The 25,366-nt window shown below is 39.6% G+C and overlaps 1 protein-coding gene across 1 annotated transcript in view; it reads right to left on the bottom strand.

Moving 5' to 3' along the window:
- The window catches only part of LOC135216586 (uncharacterized), a 142,501-nt gene that overhangs the window by 68,762 nt on the left and 48,373 nt on the right, over positions 1-25,366 (bottom strand). Inside the window, exons 3-6 of the mRNA XM_064251966.1 lie at positions 16,282-16,348; positions 12,498-12,625; positions 12,103-12,216; positions 6,953-7,048 (exon numbers count right to left, since the gene is read on the bottom strand). Coding sequence (XP_064108036.1) covers positions 6,953-7,048; positions 12,103-12,216; positions 12,498-12,625; positions 16,282-16,348 — 405 coding nt within the window. The remainder of the gene's footprint in view (positions 1-6,952; positions 7,049-12,102; positions 12,217-12,497; positions 12,626-16,281; positions 16,349-25,366) is intronic.

The raw sequence follows: 25,366 nt of genomic DNA, 5'->3' as shown, positions 1-25,366 counted from the left end.
TTAATATTGTTCAACTAGACTGTCTCACTCGGCGCACCAAACACTGGCTTAATTAAGACATTTTTTTCTGTATTGCATTTGAATGTTTTCATATTTTAATACATTAAATTTATTGTGAAATAACATTCTATTTTTTATGTGGATTGGTGCTGCTTTTACGAACATGTTACGAACATGTTACAGTTAAGATTTTACTGTCTCTTCTCTCCTGAACAATACCACGACGCATGATAAAATCATTCATTCATTACTTCTCAAAAATATAAACGCTCCCTTCCTCTACCTCAAGTTAGCTGTGTATCAACGCAATGGTGAATGATTTTGTTAATCATTTGTGCTAAATTTTATTGTGAAAAGCTTTGTTCTTTCATTTACCATTTTTTTTAAATTGTTCAACTAGACCGTCTCACTCGGCACACCGAACACTGGCACAATTAAGACTTTTCTTCTCTTTTTTTCTGTATTGCAATAAATGGTTTTCATATTTTATCATTACGTTAAATTTATTGAGAAATTCCCTTTTTATGTGAATTGTTATTGCTTTTACATACATACAATAATATTTTAACTCTCTCTTCTCCTTCTCTACGCAACACATCAACGTTCCCTCATTGTGTTAAGTCAGCTGGGCGTGACGTCACCGCTATTACATACAATTTTATACATCTTTTATGCTAATTGTTATACTGAAAGCTAAATTTTATATTTAATGCTTTATACAGACGGCCCACGGTTAGAGGCGCAACCACTTAATAGCAAATCGGTTTTACAGCTGTCATCAAAAATATTAATTGAAAAATAAGGTATTTTAAGGTATGTTTACGGCATAATTTTCGGTTAACAGCGCCGCAAATGCCCTTATGTCTAATGAGTACATACATTTGTAGAAATACCATTCTGACCATAAAGGTTACGCAAATGATATTAAACATTTTTATTGAGAGTTATTACATAGGTATTAGGGTAAACTATATGCGCATGAACTGTTCTATGCCGGCGCCTGCCGCTCTTCCGAATATATACAGTTAAAAAAGTGTAAATTTAGCGATTGATGTGTCAATTTATAAATATTCATGTTTTTTTGTTTAAAATGTGTATGAAAATGTATTATGTATAGGGTATTTCTATTTCTGTACATAAATGTTACAAAGGCAGCTTTTGAAACTGCCCTCCACGTTATCAAAGAGGATGCTTTTTCATGTTTGTTCTTATCCGCCACTGCCTGCCGCTCTTCCAAAAAATATAGTTAAAAAAGTGCAAATTTAGCGATCGATATGTCAATTTTATAAATGTTCATGCTTTTATGTATAAAATGTGTGTGAAAATATATTATGTATACAGTGGACCCCCACGTATTCGCATTTTCCAGATTCGCAGACTCACACATTCGCAGATTTCTATTGGGAACGTTTCCCCACATTATTCGCGGAAAATTGCATATTCGTGGTACTTTTCTATGAGAAATATCCACAAATTCTTGGTTTATTATCAATTTCATCATAAAATGCACCTTTTGATAAACTAATAAAAAAAACAAGTATAGACATTTTTTGTGGGTTTTTCTTGAGTTTTAACTAACAAAATAGGCTGTTTTCAGTGTTTTTATAGGGGTTCCAACTATTCGCGGGTTCTAACTATATTCACAGAGGGGTCTGATACGCATGCCCCGCGAATACGGGGGGACCACTATAGGGTATTTTTATTTTTGTTAATAAATATGATACACATTAAGGAAGCTTTTGTAACTGCCCTCCACATTATCAAAGAATGTTTTTTCATGTTCATTCTTGTCCGCTGCTGTTCCGAAAAATGCATTTATAAAGACTTCACCTAGTTATATTTCAATAATTTGGGAGCTAATTATAAATCATTTTGTTAATGAAACTTCAGCTTTTTGTTATACGTTTCCATGCTTATATGTTTAAAATGTGTATGAAAAATGTATTACAGGGTTTTTTTTGTTTTTGTACATAAATATGATACAGTGGCAGTACGCACTACGCATGTCTATTTGAAGTCTTTGTAACAACAGCCCTTCACATGATGAAGAAAATACGTTGCTCAGTCACACCTGAACAATAAAATTTTAACTTATATAATTGAATCACATTTTTGTAACAAATTATATTTACAATTGTTGCATAAATTCATTTTAAAAGACAAGACTCATATACATTCAATTTTGCAACACTGCAATTTGTTTGTTTTTTTCCATGGGATAGAAATACAAAATATAACTGTGCAACTTGGTTGATTTTTTGCTTTGTTACACGAGCAAAAAATTGAAGTACGAACCGTACGAGCTCAAGATGCCGCTGCTACATAGATGACATAGTGACGAAAATTAAGATAAGCAAAAAAGAAAATGTAATTATGCATCTTTTCCATAAATCTTTTAAAAAGTTATACATTACTTCACTGTTTCCAATAATATTGTATGTACTATTCTCATATTATTGTATTATAAAATACGACAAACATAGTGGTCAATGTTTTGGTTTGGAAATCAGCTGATGGCGAATACGAGTTTGTTTTGCCATATGTATTTAACGAAATTCTGAGCGAATTTTCTTGCTTCTAGTTGGCATAAACAAATATCTAGATACCTGACTTTATGAGACAAGGGAATTTTTCCTTATACATGCTTTTTGGCAAAAACATGACTTGAATATGTCTCGTGATTGTGAACTAATTTTTTTTTTTTTTCAACTGATTACGTTAGCGGCATGTTTATTGAGTAAAACAATTATGTGATTCTGTTCGCAATTTTCCTTTTATATCAGTGGAATACGAACTTTACTTTATTTATCTTTTATCGGCGTGAAACCCACTGTAAAATGTGTTCTTTCAAGCACAGTAGTTTTGATTAAAATGATTTTATCTCAATTTTATCTACGGTTGTGTTTGATGGCATACGTTTACTGGAGTTTTATCCCTGTTACCGATGCATGATATAGGTCATTAGCAGCTTGAACACTGTTCTTCTAAGCTTCAGCTACAACTAGGTTTAAATTCAACAGTATATATTTCCCTATTGATCTTTGATCTATAGCGAATAAAGTTATTACATTAAGATATCTCAGTCCTATTCTACATAACGTCATTTATAATAACTATGGTAATTGTTTACTATAGTACAATGGTTGAAATACATGTCAAACGGATGCTGTTGTTATCCTATTCGGTTGTACAGTAGTACCTCGAGATACGAAATTAATCCGTTCCAAGGCGTCCTTCATATCATGAGGTTTTCGTATCTTGGACCACATTTTACATGTAAAATGGCTAATCCGTTCCAAGCCCTCCAAAAACACCCCAGTAAATTATATTTCCAGGCCTACAACACATGTTCTAGGGTTACGATGCCGATCCGACGGAAGAAATATGACTCCAAAAAGGCAAAATAATGTACATACTTGAGTAATATTCAACTGCATGTAATGTTCAACCCAATTTTTACTGCATATATTAGGACTTTAGCATATGTCCCTTAGCAATAAGCCTAGCCTATGTTAGCGGTTGCTACTGTAGCCTAGTCTATGATTCTGACATCTAAACCTAAGAATCTAAAAGCTTAGAATATGCCAGTAAAATGCATAAATAATCAGTATGTACTCAATTCAAATAATTATTAATTAATCATTAACTATAATACACAAACAAACAAACAAACAAAAAACCTTCCAATCGATTGTTTACATTCAGCTCTTACGAGTACCGAACGAACGCCAAGCAATCACTTTTCCTAGGACACAGTAAGCCATAAATTTTCATTAGTATCTCTCTTCAACTAATGAAACTACCAGTATAATAACCATTCATTTCTATTCTTTATTCTATCTTTACCTAATGGAGATACCGAGTTACTGACAGCTATAATGAAACATGTATGTAACGTAATATTAAAACAGCAGAAGAATTCTAAAAAAATACGTATTTGTTGGCTTTGGCTTCGATGATAGCAGTCTGATTTATTTTATATTTTAAGATATCTAATTCACAATCTTTTTATTAAATGTATTGCATGTACTCATTTCAAATAATTATTAAGTAACCATTAACTACAATAAACAAACAAACAAACAAAAACAAAAAAGCTTCCAAAACTTCTGTTTACATCCAGCACTTACGAGTATCGAACGATCGCCAAGCAATCACTTTTCCTAGTACACAGTAAGCCATAAATTTTCATTATCTCTCTTCAACTACTGAAACTACCAAACAGTATAACCATTCATTTCTATTCTTTATTCTATCTTAACCTAATGTTTTTTTTTTTTATCAAATGTATTGCATGAATAAGTTTTTCAATTTACAGCATTCTTTTACCAATAGAATACTTAACGCACAAGGGGTAGAGGCTGACCAATAGGAGAGCAGGATCTTATAGGGTGACTAGCATCAGGAACCAATGGGAGAGCGGGAGGATGGTGGCGAGTTTACTCAGTAGGCGGCGTGCGAGTTTTAAAATTGTTCTTGGTGGTCCGGGCGAATCTCGGGACTTTACAGCAACAACCTTTCGTAAATTGAGCAATTTTCGTATGTAGAGCTGTAAAATTTTTCGTATTTGCTTTTGTATGTCGAGTTTTTCGTAAGTTGAGCCTTTTGTATGTCGAGGTACCACTGTACTTAGAAAGAAAAGTTTTTTCTTGTTCATTTGTTCATGGCTGTACACGTAAACGCAACGAGTATAACATTAAAACCATACTTTCATCACTCTTGCTGTTTTTGTACTTATTTAACTAGAAGATAAGATAAAGTTTGGCTATTGTAATTTGGTCTCTTGTAAAATCAGATTATCGTAAGACGAATTATCGTAACTTGAACACTATAGCTACCTGTACACTGTATAAAACCTTATTATATCTTTATGTACTCTAGACACCCACAGGATTAAAGGTAGGCTTTTTCCACTTTACAGTATTTATCATACTATAATGTACTGTACAGTACTACAGTACAGTAAATTCTATAGCACTATACTGCATAAATATAATTTCACTTATTGCGCCATTGGGGGATTATGGCGCTGTTTGACTGGTCTAGGGCGCTGTTAACTTGTCTAGTACTCTGAAAGAAGGTGTGCGGCAACCGTAGACTTTAAAATCACTTAGTGCCTGTACTTTTATGTATTTTGTCGAATATTATCATTAAACTATGTTGTAAATGAAAAAAAATTAGTACAGTTTAATTTGTAAGACCCAGTAGGTCGTCGAATACAAGTATAAACTAGATAATCAGTCAGTTCGAAGTACGAGCATTGTTCGACAAACGGTACAAAATTTTCTCGAAAATTTTGTTCGAAAAATGGAAAGTTCAACAATAAATGTTCAACAAATGAGGTACCGCTGTATTTCTCAGAGAAAAATACAGCAAATAGGTGAATTTTCTCCAAATAATGGGGGTATATGTTTTCCAAAGAGAAATCCGCAAATATGTACGTGAGACCAAAAATCCAGAGTCCATGAATACGGAGGGTTCACTGTATTGTAATAACAATGATCGGAAATTCTTGTCTTGTCCGAGTGTTTGGAGATCATAAAAGACAAAAACATTTGGAAAGTGCTAGAAATTCCAAAGAATTTAAGCACTCAACGAGACCCCCAAACTTCATCCAACGATCTTCAGGAAGGGCCCATCCTCAACTCTTGTAGAAATCAGGGAGAAACATGCATGTAAACAAACCAGTCCTATATACAAGCATTAAGACTGGAATGTAAGTATAATGCAACAGAATATGCACTCAAGGCTTCCAAAACACCTTGAAATCCGTCTAAAGGACAGAAAGAGCCTTGGAGAACACAGTCTCTAGGTGTTCGAATCCTAAGAATCTAAACACCAGATGTCGAGACAGTGAGAGGTCCCTCCATCATCGACAGAAGATCCTTCCTCAACGACGTGGACATACATCCGGTGGGACCCTAAGATCCTTCCAAGAAAATAGTCCCCTGACACTGACTCCTACAGAGAGCACTCTACAGGATCCCTCCTATTCACCTCACCCCTCCTGGTGTACCCATAGGAAGTAGAGGGAATAGGTGAGGAAGACTGGACGCTCTTGCTCACCTTACTAGCAGAACAGGAGAAGCGAGTTGTGGGAAGCCAGCAACCTTCGGTGATAGCCATGACACAAGTCTAGGAGAGTATTCTCACCCTGGACCTTGACCGTGGTCTGAGTGGAGTTGAGTGTGCATCTGACTGGCAAGGGCCGTTACTGCCCTCCGACGTGTCCCAGTCCTCATCAAGGCTGAAACCTCTCAAGGGTACTGAGCGATCACCGTGAGAGCAATCACCGGCAAGGTGTGAGTCACCTGAGCAACTCGCTCTTCTTCCACTCCGTGCCTGAGTCGTGATGGTGAGCGGACTCAGCACCATCGACTCTAGATGCACGCGAATCTGTAGATTTACGTGCACTTGGGGAATTTCGTGAACAAGCACCCGACACAGCACTAGTCTTTAGGGCAGAACCTCTAAGGTTGGCAGCAGAAGTGCAAACTGAATTTTGCGATTCTATGGCCCCCGACATGCTAGAGCCTAGGGACAGCATGAAAGTTCCTGTTCCCGAAGGATCAAGCGAGCCAACAGAAGATCCAATTGCCTCCTCAGTTCAGGAGGCAGACCCTCAGATGTCCCGTGATGAGACTTGTTAATAGGGGGGAAGACTACCTTCTCCTTCTTTGGCAGGGAGCCTTAGAAATTAAAGAGGAGGAAGTAGAAGAAAACTATGATGATTATGAAGAGGAAGATGACAACACCCGACGAGCTCTCTTCCTTCTCGACGACTTCTCTAAATCCTACAAGACTTTTTCTACAGGATGAAGCACACTTACCAACAGTAGTTAATAATCACAAGGCATTCGCGAAGGCATTGTCCAGTGACAAAACTCCAGGATAAGTGGCAAATTAATGATTTCCAGCAGGGGAACAGTACACACTCGAGGACCAATATCACAGCATGCTACGAGTTACAGGTACAATTCCGAGGTTAGGATAGTCAAAACAGATATCCAACCATCTACTGCTGTAATCCACTATCACCACTGCTAGCCTGTAAAAGAAAGAAAATAAGATTTAAAAAATAAGGCTATTCCTCTTGCATCCAAGGGCACCGCCCTCCTAAATGAGAGGAGATCCCTCAAACATAACACCACATCCCCCCCCCCTTCTATCTTCATCCAATAAGCTAGCGAAAGTATGAAAGAGAAGAGGAAATACCAGGAGAAACACAAAAGGACAAACCTCCAAAGTTCTCTTTGGTAATTTCCAAAGCGTAAGCGTAAATTTCAAATATACTGTCCCACCCTGACGTTAAAGGGCGAAAATATGTAATAAGGATGTTGGCACACCTTTGCTGCCAACCCATAACACATAAAGCAGAAAGACAGCTAGCAAGGCTATCACAAAAAGTGGGTTTGTATATTAATTATTATACTCAATTAATTATTAACATCATACACAATATAATATATATATATGTATATATATATATATATATATATATATATATATATATATTATATATATATATAGATATATATATATATATATATTACACATATATATATATTCATTCAAAATAATAAAAGAAAGATCCCAAAGGGAAAATCATGATAAACGGCTAGTCAGCAAGGGCTCACAAACATACATCTTCATTGGAAGAAGGCCGAAAGCAAAGTGAAGTGTTTACATCCAGGCAGGCAGATATCAAGACGGTAGTTACTGCCTAACCACCTTGTTCAAGAATTTAAAGGCCGATTCCAGCCTACGCTGAAAGTACTAATTCCTAATGTAAAGGACCGAGGGTTTGTATATCGTGTAGGAACAAATTCAAGGTTTAGGCCTTTTGTTGGCCTTTAAGAACTGGATTTTGAAGGCTGGTACCCAGCTTTGTCAACCACCTTCACATCTTTCTATCTAAGACACATTGCCAACATGTCCTTGGACACTTTTTCCTTGGGTCCAGTGGTTCCTCAACATGTTATGTAGCTCATCCAGTGCCCCTAGACAGTTTGTATCTTACCTAAGATGATGACATGAGAGTGAATGAGATGACTAGTGTTTTTCCTTTCTATTTTTGCCTTCTCTATTGGCAGGCAGTAAGAAGATTGATCCATCATGAGCTGGAACTGGTTAGTAGATATAGCTCTTTAACTTCCATTCATACATTGTACAAATGTATATTAGACCAGTAGTCTGACGGTTTAATATCATTTATTAGAATAGTCAGAGGCTTTCATCTCTTTTCTCCACTTTTACTTAACAGAGAAAAGAGACCAGGTCTGCTGAACCTTCAGTCAGTTCAAGCCTCCTTTCCTCCCACTAAAACCGAGTCTCTCCAAAAGTTAAGACCTAGGTTTGTTCCACACAAGAACAAATGACAAATTTTTCATTAATTTGCATTTTTCATAGCTAACAAACCTAAGGTCTTAACTTATATTTCCCACCTCTTGCCACCACTCAATGGATTTCCTGGGCTGGAAGAAACTGATAAATCACTGTGTTCTTGGGTGAATGTAGATTGGTTGTCTCCTATCTCACCTGAGTAGCCAAGCCCCGTTACCACCAATACCTTATAATACAATTTTATGTTTTTTACTGGTTTTCAACTGGACCTAGACGATTTATCCTAAAGTTATGACCGCAGGTTTGTTAGCTATGAAAAATAAAAATAAATTAAAAATTTGTCATTTACCTTTGTAATAAGTAAGATTTTAGCAAATAATTACACTCTTAAAACACCAAAGCAATAATCATAACCAAAAAGGGATTTTGACAAAGGAAAAATCTATTTCTGGGCAAGGACCTGTGTCACCCAGTGAAATGCTTCCTTTAGTGTTCCTTTCTAAGGTAAAATATTGCTATAATTACTCGAGAAAAACTAAAATAGTAATGCCAGAGAAAACTGGCTCGCTCACCTTTAATAAAGGTGTCGGTATGGTATCTGGGGCGAGTGGAAACCACTACCAGAGGTCCTTTGCCATTTAGACTCTCCCTTCCTCAATATCCCTCGTCTACAGAGGAGCCGATCCAAGGCCCCGCTACCCACTACTACTACAACTAGCGCCTTTGTTTTCATTCCTGTAGATAGTACCCAAGTTGGGCCAAATAGGGTGTGGAAGAAAAGTGGGGTTGGATTTCACTGGGCGACACAAGTCCTTGCCCAGAAATAGATTTTTCCTTCATCAAATCCCTTTTCTGGGCTCAACCTGTGTCGCTCCATGAAATAGTGCCAGAGAATTGGCTCCACCAGCTTGGAAAAAAAGTGTAAATAGTAATCAATAATTACAGGTAAATTAAAACTCGATTAGAGTTAAATACTATAATGTAGGTAATTAATTATTACAATAAACAATAAAATACAAGTAATTGAGTTTCAATGATCCTTAAAACTAACTTATCTACACGGAGGGGTTAAATAACCCACAATGGTTCAAATAACACACACCAGTTAACAAAATTATCACAAGGGAAAATAGACCCAGATACAACTATATACAGTACAAATCATTAATATATACAGAGTGCTATCCAAGGTAAAGTATGAATCCGGTAACGACCATGCTACGGCAAGAATGCTAGCGAGGCAGGTAGGAGAGAGAGAGGTGTAAGAGAGACATAGGCTATATAACTACTTATTACTAATTATGCAGTGTCAGGGTAAACTGTGTTTCCGGCTGCCACTGCTGGAAATTTAAGGGCCTCTAAAGACTTCAAGTAGTGGCGCTTAAATGCTGTCAGAGATTTCCAGCCTGTGTACTTCTTAAGATCGTCAAAATTCATATGTTGAAAATAATTAATGGAGGTGGCTACTGCCCTAACATCATGTGCCCTTGGAAAAGATTCCGGGTTAGCTTGTTTTATGAAATACAAAATTTGTTGTCTAATCCCTTTTAGGGAAATAGTGCCGCCTTTTTCCCTAATGAACAAGGGGCCTGAAGATATCAGGGCAGTCCCGCTTAAATATGCTCTCAGAGAATTAACTGGACATAGGGATGGGTCCTGGGGAAGTGGGATAATCTTCCATGGAGCCCATCTATCTTGTGGGTCCTCATTTTTAGCTAGAAATTGACGATCTGGTGAGAGTAGTAGTTCTCCTGTAGGGAAAAATTCAATATGATCTGATTCCCTAGATAGGGCTGACAGTTCAAAAATTCTGGCGCCTGAGGCTAAACTTATTAGGAATAGCGTTTTCCTTAAGAATCATCATTAGTGTCAGAAGCCAATTTAAGGACATCGTTTAAAAACCATGAGACTGTCCTGGGTCTCTCAGTTGGTCTAAGTCTTGCACAAGCTCTTGGAATGGATGAAAAGTACGAATCTGTTAGATCTATATTGAAACCAAATTGGAAGATCTTCTAACGTGCTGATTTGGTAGTAGTAATTGTACTAGCTGCTAAACCTTTTTCGAACAAGGTTCTGAAAAAGGTTATGGCCAGATTCGTAGACATGGTTTGTGCATTTGAGTCCTTTAAAAATATTGCTAGTTTCTTAACTGCTGAGTCATATTGATGCAAGGTCGATTCCCGTTTGTCAGATTCTAAGAACAGGATGTTCTGAGTATCGATGTTGGCATCTTTCTGAGCTGCAAACTTCATGAAGTCCATAAAGTTAGGGCTTTCTGAATTCCTGAGGAAGCGGACACAGTCCGCGTTTGAACCAACTGTGTCAGTTTGGGATTGGGAATCCGTTGAGGCCGGAGTCCTAATTCCAATAGTAGAGGGAACCAATTGCTCTTGGGCCAATTGGGGGCTACTAGTGCAATGTGACCCTTGAACGTCCTGAGCTTGTCCAGGAATTTCAGGAGTAGATTCACTCAAGGAAAGAGGTAAATTCTCTTCCATACATTCCAATCTATAGTCATAGCGTCCGTGGCGTAAGCCAGAGGGTCCAGGTTGGGAGCCACATAGCAAGGAAGTCTGTGGTTCGACTCTGTGGTAAAGAGATCCACCTGAAGTCCTGGTACCTGTTGACAGATCCATCTGAATGACTCCTTGTCCAATGTCCACTCCGATTCTAGCGGGACGGATCGTGATAGGGCATCCGCCACCATGTTCCTGACTCCTGCTAGGTGAGTGGCTGACAGGTGCCATTTGTTCTTGTCTGCTAAGGCAAATATGGCTATCATGACATGGTTCACGTGGCTCGATTTGGAGCCACCCCTGTTTATGCAGTGGACTACTACCTCACTGTCCAATACCAACTTGATATGAGACTTCTTGGCTGGTCGTAGCCTTTTCAGGGTAAGAAACACTGCCATAGCTTCCAGTACATTGATATGTAGCTGGCGGAATGTTTGTTGATGAACAAAGTGGATAAAACCAGACGAAAAAACACAGCACAAGGAAAAAATGCATGTGGTGTGAACGATGCTATCGAAAGGAATGAAAACAAAGGCGCTAGTTGTAGTAGTAGTGGGTAGCGGGGCCTTGGATCGGCTCCTCTGTAGACGAGGGATATTGAGGAAGGGAGAGTCTAAATGGCAAAGGACCTCTGGTAGTGGTTTCCACTCGCCCCAGATACCATACTGACACATTTATTAAAGGTGAGCGAGCCAGTTTTCTCTGGCATTACTATTTTAATTTTTCTCTGGTAATTATATAGCAATATTTTACCTTCGAAATGAACACTAAAGGAAGCATTTCACGGAGCGACACAGGCTGAGCCCAGAAATAAAATAATTTACCAATACTACTATTCTTCCAATTAGTAAAAATATTTATTATTAAATATATGGTTTAAACAAACCACAAAGAATAACAAGTATTAAAAATTGGAGGAATCCGTCAGTTTAACCAGCCTTTTAACTGAACATTAATAATCAGTATTTGAAGAATTAATTTCTAATTACCTATGAAAATTCTCTTTTAGAGTAAAAAGAATTCCCCTGCTAAGTTTCATCAAAATCTGTTGAACTTTAATACGACATATGTATTTCACAAGAGACCTGATAGCCAAATAAATAAATGTAATGACTTTGATAACCAAACTAAGGTAATCTAGCCAGGTACTCAACAGCACCATATAATTCAATTACAATGAAATTCACAAGGAAAGATAATACTTTAAAAATTACTAGTTTCGAGATACAAGCAAAAGTCTCACTCTGATTCGAAGTCCTTGCTACTAGATATTTGCTCCTTCACAGTCACTTCTTGATTCAGTGAGGCTGAACTGACAACTGATGTGGCAGGTTTTTCAACCGGCACATAACCAAACCTGTCAAAAAATAAAACATACACTTAACAGAATTTTATTAAGAACAACAGTGTAATTGTATATGCTGCAGTATGTATAATCCAAAACTGATCAGCCATTGCATAATGTAAATTAAACATGCCCTAATATAGACAGAACATTGTTGAACATACACAGTAGCAACCAACAAATACTGGGTGATGAAATAAACGTACTACATACAAAATACCAATTTGTGTATCAAGACATCAAACAGTAAAGAATATCAGTGAATTATAAAACAAAAAAATTTTCAGTCATACTTAACAAGATATTTTTCCAATTTGTCAATATCATCTACTTGTTTGCCAACAAACTCTTGCATGGACTGCAGCCAATTAGAAAAATTTTGCAAAGATCTCTGAGTCTTTTTCATCTCTTCATTCATTTCCTGGAAAAATTAATGGGAAATACTATATACTATATAAGAACATAGTCTATGTATTGCCAAGGCCTGATAGACCATTTTATTATACAAGATTTCCAAATATATTACATCTTCAGGGTGAAATTGGACAAAAACATATAAATCAATTAATTATATTAAAATGGATTGTTTTGCAAAAGCTCTACAAATTAGGTAAAAAAAAAGAAAAAGATACAAGAATGAAAATGCATATGGAACTTATGAATAAAATATTCAGAACTAAAACTACCAAATATAAAGTAAAAACGGCTGCTGACTGAGTACCTTCCACCGCAACTGAGTAGGAGCAGCTATAATTAAGAGGAACTCCAACAGAAACATGCAGTCATTGATATTTCAAGAATGGGACAAACTAAGGTTACATCAAGTCCAGGGTCATCCCCAGAAAAATGACTGACTTGCATGGAAGTAGATCCAACTTGCCCAGTTGATATCTAAACCTTAACCCTCTTACGCCGACTGGACGTATTTTACGTCGACATTTTTTGTCTCCCGTGTGCCGACTGGACGTATTTTACGTCGACTTACAAAAGTTTTTTTTAAAATTCGCGGAAAAATACTTATAGGCCTACCAGCCTAAAACTTTTGAATCACGCGCCTTGGGGGATGCTGGGAGTTCACGGATCAAGGTGTTATTTTGTTTACAATCGTTACGCAGGCGCGCAAGTGCAAATTTCTTTCTTGCCGCACTAAAAAGTATCTGTGACACATCTCGGAAATTATTTCGTCACTTTGACATAATTTTTGTACCATTGTAAATTAGCCGTTACATGAAGTAATCAGTTTTGAGATATTTTCATATACGTAAATAACGATAATAGCCAAAATTTCAACCTTTGGTCAACTTTGACTCTACCGAAATGGTCGAAAAACGCAATTGTAAGCTAAAACTCTTATATTTTAGTAATATTCAATTATTTACCTTAATTTTGCAACTAATTGGAAGTCTTCTAAGACACAATATTTTTATCGATTTATGGTGAATTATGAAAAAACTTTTCCTTACGTCCGCGCGTTAACTCTTCCGAAATAAATCATACATGCGATTGTGGTAATGTTTGCACCATTTTAAAATTAGCCGTTATATAGTTTTATATATGGAAATGTGCGCAATTTCATGCACAATACAACTAAAAACAACCCATGGTTGTAGCTTTAATCAGTTTTGAGATATTTTCATATAAATAACGATAATTGCCAAAATTTCGACCTTCGGTCAACTTTAAGCGCCGAAAATCGTAAAAAAATCTCCAAAACCTTCGGTCAACTTTGACTCTACCGAAATAGTCGAAAAACGCAATTGTAAGCTAAAACGCTTATATTCTAAGAATAATCAAGCATTTACTTTCATTTTGCAACAAATTGGAAGTCTCTAGCACAATATTTCGATTTATGGTGAATTTGTGAAAAAAATAACATTTTCTTTACGTCCGCGCGGTAACTCTTCCAAAAAAATCATACGTGCGATTGTGTTAATGTTTGCACCATTTTAAATTAGCCGTTACATAAAGTTTTATATATGAAAATGTACGCAATTTCATGTAGAATACAACAATAAATAATTGAAGGTTGTAGCTTTTCTCATTATATTTGCATATAAATCACGATAAATAGAAAAAAAACCACATTCGGTCAACTTTGACTCTACCGAAATGGTCGAAAAGCGCAATTGTAAGCTAAAACTCTTACAGTCTAGTAATATTCAGTCATTTATCTTCATCTTGAAACAAATTCGAGGTCTCTAGCAAAATATTTAGATTTATGGTGAATTTAAAAAAAAATCTTTCCTTCCCTCCCCGCGCCGATTCTCCGCCACAAATCTCCGAAATGCGTACGTACCATTCTCGGAATATTTGCTCCATTTCATATTAGGCATTTCATAGAGTTTTATATATGAAAATGTGCGCAATTTCATGTAGAATAAAACTAAAAATATTTGAAGGTTGTAGCTTTTCTTATTTCCGAAATAATTGCATATAAAAAATATATATATAAAAAAATTCGACATTCGGTCAACTTTAACTCGTCAGATATGGTCGAAAACTGCAATTGTAAGCTAATACTCTTACAGTATAGTAATATTCAATCATTTGTCTTCATTTTGAAAGAAATTGGAAATTAGGACAATATTTAGATTTATGGTGAATTTTTGAAAAAAATATTTGTTTACGTCCGCGCGTTACGAATTCATGCATTATTTTGTGATAATATTTTCTCTGTGTTGCTTTTATTGTTTTACAATGTGTTACATACCAAAATGATCGCAATTTAGTGTACATTACAACAAAAAAAAAAGTAAGTTGTTGTTTTTAGTTGTATTCTACATGAAATTGTGCACATTTTCATATATAATACTCTATGAAACGGCTAATTTAAAATGGAGCAAAAATTATTTCAGTGACGAAATAATTTCTGAGATGTGTCGCTGATACTTTTTAGTGCGATAAGAAAGAAATTCGCGCTTGCGAAACAATTGTAAACAAAACAACGCCTTGATCTGTGAGCTCCCAGCATCCCCCAAGGCGGGTGATTCAAAAGTTTTCGCCTAGTAGGCCATTAATTATTTTTTCCGGCGAATTTTTTAAAAAAATAAAAAAACTTTTTCATATCGACGTTTAATACGTCCAATTGGCGTTAAAGGGTTAATCTTTACACCTATGGGAGAGGCACCTAATGAACTACAAAGTGAACATAAGTTCCTCTCTAAGCCAACAATAAAGCTCCTACACTGTCTGCCAGGGGCATCTACACAACTAGACTGCGAAAACTGAAACATACGTACGTATACTGAAAATAACAGATAAACAAAAGCAATAGATTAATGCATAAAAAAGCAGTGAATAAAGTAGCCAATTTCACTGTCAGCCAAACAAATAAATAATGAAATAAACATCTGTAACTAGAACTAAGCAAAAGGAAAGGAACCCTGACTTTGTGTGATACACAAGAATGACGATAAAACTAAACTTCCAAACTTACACAGAATGCAAAATAATAAGAGCTACACATTCACTAACAGAACTAAAGCTTATTATCAAATGTAAATAAGCACAAAGATTAATGAAAACCATAAAAAAACAAGCCAGCAAAACTTTGAATAAAAAATGAAAAGGTGAAAAGTGGCCGTTCAGAGAATGTTTTACTTAAAATTCTCACAAAGAAGCAGGATAAGACCCATACCATTGTGTATCAATAGGCAGATGAAGAAAAATAAAATAAAATCAAATGAGTAAATTACCACCACCAAACACTAGGAAGCTTCCTATTTACATGAATGGTATAAGAATGAATTATGAATTGACAGAGTATCCATTAATAACTTAATCAAAATCTGGGTGTGTGTGTGTGTGTGTGTGTGTGTGTGTGTGTGTGTGTGTGTGTGTGTGTGTGTGTGTGTGATACCAAAAACAAAAATGACCAATTTTTTCACCAAGGAAGCCTCAACCACATGCACATTCCAACAGGTAGAAAGGGAGACTCCTCCAATGAATTGTCTGGAGATCACTGACTACAGTTAAACTACCATAAAATAATGAATTTTTTTTGCAAAATAAAACTGCATGACCTTGAAACTTCAAGGTCAAGCAGTTATATTACATGTTAACATATACTGCACTTACTTTCAAATCTTGTACTTCCTTCTTTAGCTGATTCAGGTTCCTCTTGTCATAAAACTGGGGAGCACACCTACACATTTAAAGGAAAACATTAGGTCTGACAATACTACATGAGTGTTACATTTAAAAATCTAATATTGCTAATAATGTTTCATAAGAATGATATCTACTTTTTCATAAATTTTTCTTACAAAACACATGAATTATAATTAGCCCACATTTGTGGTCTTCAAATACCGTAGACAAATTTGTTAATAGACAAAAGAGAGGCAATAGCCTATACATGTGTTTACAGATCCTTGCCTTCCCAACAGTTAACTGCCTCACTTTTGTGTAATATGGAATGTAAGTTGTGTCTGTAGAAAAAAGGAAATTATTTTGAAAAAATCTAAATTTACTCCACTACAAATCCATTACATATAAGCAAGTTAAGCTGCAGATTAATCCAGAACTGGCTGATAGGGAACTATGAGCCAGCAAAACTCCTAAGGGTGAGATTTGACATTAAACCAATTGTTCTGAGACGAACAAGTGCCTTATTTATAAGGAAATAACCTAGCTAAAGAAAGTAAGAAAGACATTTCTAACTAGTATGTTCTGTGTTCTAGGAAAGGATTAAGTACTTTCCATACGTGTGAGACAAGGCAGTCGATAACCAAGGAATCCTGTCACTTGTATGACAAAAATGTGGTATAAAAAGAATACAAGAGTGAATTGGATGATTCTACTTAAGTCTAAAGCCTGAAAAAGAAGCATGTAGTTCTTGCCCCAATAAAGAATAGTCTTATAAAAGGTTACTTTTCACCTACAGTGCCTCCCTTTAAAAGTAAGTTCTTATCAAAACTGATTCCATTGAAAAAGCAAAGTGATAAAGCTCTGATCTCACTGCCACAGATCTTAACTTGTCCAACTTCACCACCCTTCACACTATCTCAAAGTAACTTGTCTAAGCTTTAAGAAATTGTATTCCTTAATGCTTGCTTCCTGGAGCATCCTGACACAATAAAGGGATTTTGACGAAGGAAAAATCTATTTCTGGGTGATTGGCTCGTGTCGCCCTATGAAAGTATCCTTAATATCATTCTTTCTAGGTAAAATTAGCCTAAAATTACCAGAGAAAAACAAAATTAAGAAAATGTCAGTAAAACTGACTCGCTCACTCTTAAAAAGAAGTGTCGGTATGATAAAGGGGCGAGGTGTGGAACACTACCACGAGCCAAACACCAATTAGAACTTCCTATCAGAATCCCCCAAGAGAGAGCTGATACCAACGGGCGATGCAGCCTCTACTACTACTACTAGAGGACGCCACGGACAGCAGCGCCCCTAGCGGACATCCTTAATTAAAACAGTTAAATACATCTTGTCCTGCAAGGGGGGGGAAAACAAACCATAAAAGGGGGGGTTTCATAGGGCGACACGAGCCAATTACCCAGAAATAGATTTTTCCTTCGTCAAAATCCCTTTTCTGGGCTCAGCTCGTGTCGGCCTATGAAAGAGTACCAGAGAAACAGACAAGATGGAAAAGGAAACAATGAAAAACAGTTTAAAATGATGGATATAATATAAGTAAATCAATTACAGCATACAAATTAAGCACTTAAACTAACTTATTTTAACAGTAAAATAATAGAATGTTAGTAATCTTAAAGTACTTAAATGGTAATTAAAGTAAATTACAGAGATGCATGTAAAATAAGGAAAATTGGGATTTACTTAACTAGAATACAAAATTATAAAATATATACATACATGTGTCCTACCCTAGCATAAAAATAAGGGTAGGTACACTGAAATCCATCATCAATACAAATATTCCAAAATATATACAAACACATTGTGACTGAAGTTCATCATAAACACAAAATGGTGAATATACACAAACATATTGTGTCCTACCTAGCATAAAAATAAGGGTAGGTACACTGAAGTACATTATCAGTACAAAGTGGATGTCCCTAGCAAAAAATAAGGGACAATCCACTATATGATACAACGGCTAAGCTATGATGTTGAGTAGCCTGACGATAGGGTGTGAGGCATGTTGGTTGAAGTAGGTAGAAAGGAGACTGGATCAATACTACAACTACTAAACAGTATCAGGGGAAACTATGTTTGCCCGCTGCTACTGCTGAAAACTTTAAAGATTCCAAGACTTTAAATAATGCCGTTTAAAGACTGTCGGGGATTTCCATCCAGTATACTTTCTAAGATCCTCAAAGTTCATATGTTGGAAATAATTAATTGAGGTGGCTACTCCCCTGATATCATGTGCTTTTGGGAATGACTCAGGGTTGGCTTGTTTAATGAAGTAAAGGATTTGCTGTCTAATGCCTTTAACTGATAAAATACCACCTTTTTCTCTCATGAAGAGAGCACCTGAGGATCTAGAAGAAGTACGAGATAGAAAGGCTCTAAGAGTTATTGATACTGGGCAGAGAGAAGGATCCTGTGGAAGTGGGATAACCTTCCAAGGGGCCACCTTGCAAGAGGATCTTCATTTTTGGCTAAAAAGCTACGATCCGGAGCAAGTAGAACTTCTCCTGATGGGAGGAATTCCACATGACCCGCATCCCTGGATAGAGCCGACAGTTCTGAAATTTCTAGCTCCTGAGGCTAGGCTTAATAAGAATAATGTCTTCCTCAGGAGCATTATGAATGTACAAGATGAGTTGTCAGTATCTGAAGCTAGTTTGAGGACGTCATTTAAGAACCATGAAACTGTAGTAGGCCTCTGGGAAGGTCTAAGTCTAGCACAGGCTTTAGGGATAGATGTAAAATAAGATTCAGTCAAATCTATCTGAAAACCTACTTGAAAGATTTTCTTCAAAGCCGATTTATGAGTGGTAATCGTGCTAGCTGCTAAACCTTTTTCAAATAAAGATCTGAAAAAGGATATAGCCAAATTAACTGTCATGGTTGTAGTGTTCGATTCTCTCAAAAAAGATGCTAATTTTTTAACAGCTGAGTCATATTGTCTAATGGTTGACTCTCTCTTATCTGATTCTAGGAAGAGAATATTCTGTGGATCAATGTCAGCATCTTTATTAGCCGCAAACTTCATGAAGTCCATAAAGTTAGGGTCTGGAGAGTTCCTGAGGAAGCGAACACAGTCCTCATTTGTACTGATTGTGATAGTTTGGGATTGGGGATCCGTTGAGGTCGGAGACCCAATTCCAAGAGAAGAGGAATACCAGTTGCTCTTGGGCCAGTCCGGTGCAATCAGAGCTACTATCCCTTTGAAAGACCTTAGTTTGTCTAGGACTTTCAAGAGAAGATTCACTGGAGGAAAAAACATAAATTCTCCTCCACTGATTCCAATCTAACGACAGGGCGTCCGTGGCATAAGCCAGAGGGTCCAGGTTGGGGGCCACATAGCAAGGGAGCTTGTGGTTCGCTTGTGAGGCGAAGAGATCCACTTGGAGACCTGGGACTCTCCGGCCTACCCACTGGAATGACCTGACGTCCAGAGACCATTCTGATTCCAGAGGAACTGACCGGGACAGAGCGTCTGCTATCACATTTCTTACTCCTGCCAGGTGAGTGGCAGACAGATGCCATTTGTGTTTGTTTGCTAATGCAAAGATGGCTATCATGACATGGTTCACATGTTTGGATTTGGACCCTCCTCTGTTGATGCAATGAACTACCACTGCACTGTCCAAAACTAGCCTTAGATGAGACTTCTTCGGGGGAAGCAGTCTCTTCAGAGTAAGAAATACTGCCATTGCTTCCAACACGTTTATGTGGAGCTGGCGAAATTGAACTGACCAAGTCCCCTGAACCTGTTTGAACTGAGAGTATCCCCCCCACCCAGGACAGGATGCATCCGTGTGAATGGTTAGCACTGGGAGGGGATATTGAAGGGGTACTTTCTTGGCTAAGTTCTTTACTTTTGACCAAGGCCGTAGTTGGTTGCGGAGGATCTGTGGAATTACTGACAACTTGTCTCGATATTTGGAGTTTGCTTTTGACCGCCAAATTCGATTTATATCTTTCAGCCTTGCTTTCAGAAGGATATCTGTTACCGAAGCAAACTGAAGAGACCCTAGGATTCTCTCCTGGTTTCTTCTTGACGTCTGTTTGCATTTGAGGAATTGCCTGACAGATTTTGCTATTTCCTTCCGTTTGGCCACTGGAATTGATAGATTGTGGGAAGACAAATCCCATTGGATTCCTAGCCACTGAAAATGAGATTCCGGAGTAAGTCTGGATTTCGTTTTGTTTATCTGGAACCCCAGATGTTCCAGAAAGTGAACTACCTTTTTGGTAGCTTCGAGACATTCCTCGACTGTTGGTGCCCAGATCAACCAATCGTCGAGGTATGCCGCTACCATGATTCCCTGAGCTCTCAATTGTTGTACAACCACTTCTGCTATCTTTGTGAATACCCTGGGGGCTACATTCAGACCGAAGGGCATCACTTTGAATGAGAATGTCTGATTTCCTAGCCTGAATCCTAGGAATGGGCGGAAGTGCCTGGCTATTAGGGATATGATAGTATGCGTCTGTAAGATCGATGGAGCATGTGACGGCTCCACGCGGAAGTAAGGTCCTTACTTGCGAGAGGGTAAGCATCTTGAACTTGTCGCAGCGAATGAAAGAGTTTAGCTTTGACAAGTCTAAGATTACCCTTCTTTTTGTTGAGCCTTTCTTGGGCACGCTGAATAAGCGCCCTTGAAATTTTAGATGTTTGACTCCTCGCAATAGCTCCTTTCTGAAGGAGTTCTTCCGCGTAATCTATCAATTCCTTTGACGGTACCTGATGAAATGATTTGATTGGAGGGGGATCTTTGATCCAACTCCAGCCTAATCCTTTGGACACTATGCTCTGTGCCCAATTGCTGAACCCCCACCTGTGGCGGAAGAGAACAGCCTCCCTCCTACCTGGGGAGCCTCATTGCTGATGGGCGGTTGGCCACCACGCCCCTCCTCTGAACTGTCTACTCCTCGTGCCCCTTCCTGTCGCCACGCTGACGAAAGTAACCTCTCGCCCTACCTCTCGGTTGAGAGTAGCCTTGAGCTTCATAAGCAGGGTTGAAGGCCGCGAGATAGCGTAGGAAGTGGATGGTTGAGATTGCTGGGGCACCAGGAGGAAAGGTTGGTTCTGTTTAGAGGTGGAAGGTTGTCCCTGTTGGGTAACTGGACTGCCTGCACAAATTGCTGCTGTTGTTGGAGTTTTTTATATGGCTGGAACCTCTTACCAGCCTTCTTTGGTTTCTTGCCAGCAGTGGGAACGGATTCCTGTTTCCTCTTTGAGGAAATACCCCACCTAGCTCTAAGGCTCTGGTTGAGTCTAGCAGCTTCGTGGTGGACCTCGTTCACTGCGGACTCTGGGAAGAGATCCGCTCCCCACATGCTTGCAGCCAAGAGTCTATTAGGCTCATGCCTGATTGTGCACTCTTGTAGGACATGCTTCCGGCAGTTCCTCCTAGCCTGGAAGAAGTCAAAAGCGTCCGTCAGAACCGTCTGAAACTGAGATTTCGCCAGAATCTTGAACAGCGGTTCCAGTTAGCGTAGGAAAGAGCAGCCATTTCTGTAATGATGAGGGAATTGAGGGACCTGCCAAACCTAGTTCGCGCATCGAACTCTGCCTGGATTAGGGAATCCGGCAGCCTAGGTAATTTCTCACCGAACTGGTCCATGGCGCAGTCCGGCTTGAGTTTACCCAGCGTGAATGTAGCTGGCAGGTTTTCCCACAATTCTCCGAAGGCGGGGAAGAGTGGAGAAGTAGACTCCGCCTCCCTCAACTGTGGAATGGGCTCATCCTTGAGGACTGCCTGAAGAGACTTCTCCACCAATTTCGTGGCGAACGGAAGAGAGACCTCCTCTTCCGTCGCGAAAATAGTGAAGGGACTCTTGTAGGCCTGGAGTTTAGTGTTAGTACACTCCCAGTCCTCAAGACAGTGAACCCATTCCCGCTGGGCGTGATCTCTACTGTAAAGAACTGACTCCTTAGAGATTTTGTCTTCTCTCGTGAGAGCCGTTGGCGTCAGCCTAGCATACCCGATGAAAGGCTGCGTCAGACCCGGAGGGTAGAACTCGAAGTCCTCAATCCTTCGAGTTCCACACTCCGAGATAGAAATCATTCCGTCCTTGAATGGAGCGTAGGCAGCTACTCTCCATGGGTTCTCCATAGAGAAAGCTGGCAAGGAGTCATAAGGTGGAAGTTGAAGAATCCCCGTGCTAGATGCAGGGGAGACTGGGGGAGGAGCCTGAGCTAGCCCAGCTACTCGGTCCTCATTCTCTCTCATTCTATTAGAGAGATCCTGGATTGACTGTCCAGTTTGAGACAGACTGTTTGATAATTGCGCAAACATCTGCTCGAACCGCGTTCCCAGTGCGGAGATTTGGGAGCCTACTAGCACGCCCACCTGTTCCATCACCCCTGCTGAGACAGTAGAGGGATCGCAGGTGCTGGTGCTTGCTACCCCTGCCGGCATAGCCGGAGTGGAAGCAGCGGAGGCGGGAGAAGGCAGTGACTCGGTGGGAGCGCGAGCCTTCTCCTTCGAAGCCTTGCTTCTGGAGCTCTTCGATTGGGAAGAGCCCGGCTTTGCCTTCACCGCATCGGCATAGGAAGTCGACGACTTCCTAGCCGAAGAAGACGAAGACGACTTCCTAGAAGTCGACTTAGATAAGGTCTTCGGTTCTCTCTTTCCCTTCTCCTTAGGAGGTACAGAGAGAGCGGGAGAGCGAATAGGGATCTCGGATCCCGCAAAGCCTTGGAAAGAAGCGGAAGAAGAGGGGACAGGAGAAGATCCAGGAGCGCCCAAGGAAAGACCTTGGGCGACCGACATACCTACCTCAACCAACAAATCCTCCCCACCTACCGCCATGGGCTCAAGGTTAAGGTCCAGGGCAGCGACGTCCGGAACCGACTCCTGGGAGGCTACGACCCCAAACGATTGCTGGAGGGTCTTGCTGGATGGAGGCTATCAGTGGGCAGCGGACAAGGGGTCGACGTAACCCGTCGACTTGCCCGCGGGGAAGATCTGGCCCTTGGCGGCGTTTTTCCCAAAGCCGCCCACCCACTCTTTCAGGGTGGCGAGGGCGACTTCCCTCACACCGCTAGCCTGAAAGAAAGGTGAGATTAGCTGCCAATTGTGGAACGGGGTTAACAAACTTACGACTAGAAGTTGTTAGTAAAATCATAAGTAAGCCTATAATGGACTTACCCCATCTCCCAGCTGACCGACCAGGTCGTAGCATATGGCGCAGGCTTCAGGGTGCCAGACAATCGTCTCGTTGAACGACGTGGCACAAGGGGCGTGAGACCTGCACTCATCATGTCCACAGGGGCGGTCGTTAAAGCGTCCTGCAGAATTACAGGCTGGGACCTGGCAGTTGGTAGCCTGTAAGTGAAAAAGTACATGAGTACCAAGTAAACACTTACAGCCTAACATATGCTCCGCTGGTGCCGGAGCGATAAAGTTAGATAAAACCAGAGCCCGCTAAAATACGTGTGGTAACCAGGTTGGAAGATAGGCTATGGCTCCGCCGATGGCGGAAGCACAAGAATCAACCAACTAGGAGTGGTGGTAATGGAAACCACGACGGAAAATGGCGGGGATGGTTGTTAAAAATAATAATAATAACACACAATTCATTGTAAAATATCTTATAATTAGGGTATATATCCTTAAAATAACAAAAATAAAAATAAAACAACTTCTCTCCGCCCGTCTACTAGAAGAGTGCGTAGGTAAGGGTAAGCTCCCTTCCGGTAGCGGGGGAGAGATATAAGGATATAGTAGGCAAGCAACCGACCACTCGTAGTGCCCACCCTGCCCGCTAGCGGAGCCAGTAACCTATAACCAAAGGTGCCCCGGCTGCGACGGAAGGCTCCTTTCGTATCGTAAGGGAGGTGGCTGAGCAACTGGGGAGGGGGGAGGAAGGTCTCGGCGAAACACGGCGGGAGCGAGAAAAGGGGGGGGAGGGATGGCCTACTCCTCCCCGCCTCACAACTACCCGCATGGAGACCCGGTACCTCATAGTGGTCGCCCTATACCCCCCGCTGGGAGGACCCCTGGTCACCTCCGAAAGTGTGAGAGAAGGCGATGAGGTTGTCATAACAACCAAGGGGTCCCCCAGCTCCTCCCTATATCAGAGAGGGAGGGAAGGGGCAGGGTAAGGTGCTATGGAACACGTGACCGCAAGTGGCCTAGGCCGCGAGCAACACAACCGTGGTAGGGCCACGTGAACCAAGCTGTACCAATACATGGAACAAGCACCTAGGCTAGCCTAACACCCTAAATAAATAAATAAAAATACATCGAAAGGTGGAAGAGACACTTTTAGTAAAAGAGAAAGAAGCCCAGGAGGAGGCAGACTGTTCCAAGAAACAGGAGCCTACTCGGAGCCAGCGATAGCCGATGTAGAGCAAGAGCCGGGATGCTGGGCCGGAAAATAATAATAGCCCTAAATACCAAGCTAAGAGAATGGTAGGAGGGCTGAACTAGCTAAAACTCGATGTAAAACAATGAATGTGATAAAGTAAGCCCATAAGTATAAAAAGAAGTCCCAGTATGGAGGACCGGGAATTCTTACGAGGCGGCATGGCCGCCACGAGACAACCGGGGAACCGTATATGACCTATTAAGAGGAAAATACTGGTACCCGGAAGATAAAACTATGGTAAAATGTTACTTATGAGTTACTTAACTTAGCCGTGGCAATTGCAGAGCGTTCCATCGTAGATAGTACGAATAAAATCCAATAAAGCACGAGCACAAGAAAATGGCGACTTGTCGCTAGCGCTAAAAATTAAGGATGTCCGCTAGGGGCGCTGCTGTCCGTGGCGTCCTCTAGTAGTAGTAGTAGAGGCTGCATCGCCCGTTGGTATCAGCTCTCTCTTGGGGGGATTCTGATAGAAGTTCTAATTGGTGTTTGGCTCGTGGTAGTGTTCCACACTCGCCCCTTTATCATACCGACACTTCTTTTTAAGAGTGAGCGAGTCAGTTTTTACTGACATTTTCTTAATTTTGTTTTTCTCTGGTAATTTTAGGACTAATTTTTACCTAGAAAGAATGATATTAAGGATACTTTCATAGGCCGACACGAGCTGAGCCCAGAAAAGAGACTGGTTGTA

This window comes from Macrobrachium nipponense, chromosome 6, assembly GCF_015104395.2.
Source record: "Macrobrachium nipponense isolate FS-2020 chromosome 6, ASM1510439v2, whole genome shotgun sequence".
NCBI lineage: Eukaryota > Metazoa > Arthropoda > Malacostraca > Decapoda > Palaemonidae > Macrobrachium > Macrobrachium nipponense.
The sequence above is the reverse complement of the archived record's forward strand: the minus strand, read 5'-3'. Positions and strand labels throughout refer to the sequence as shown.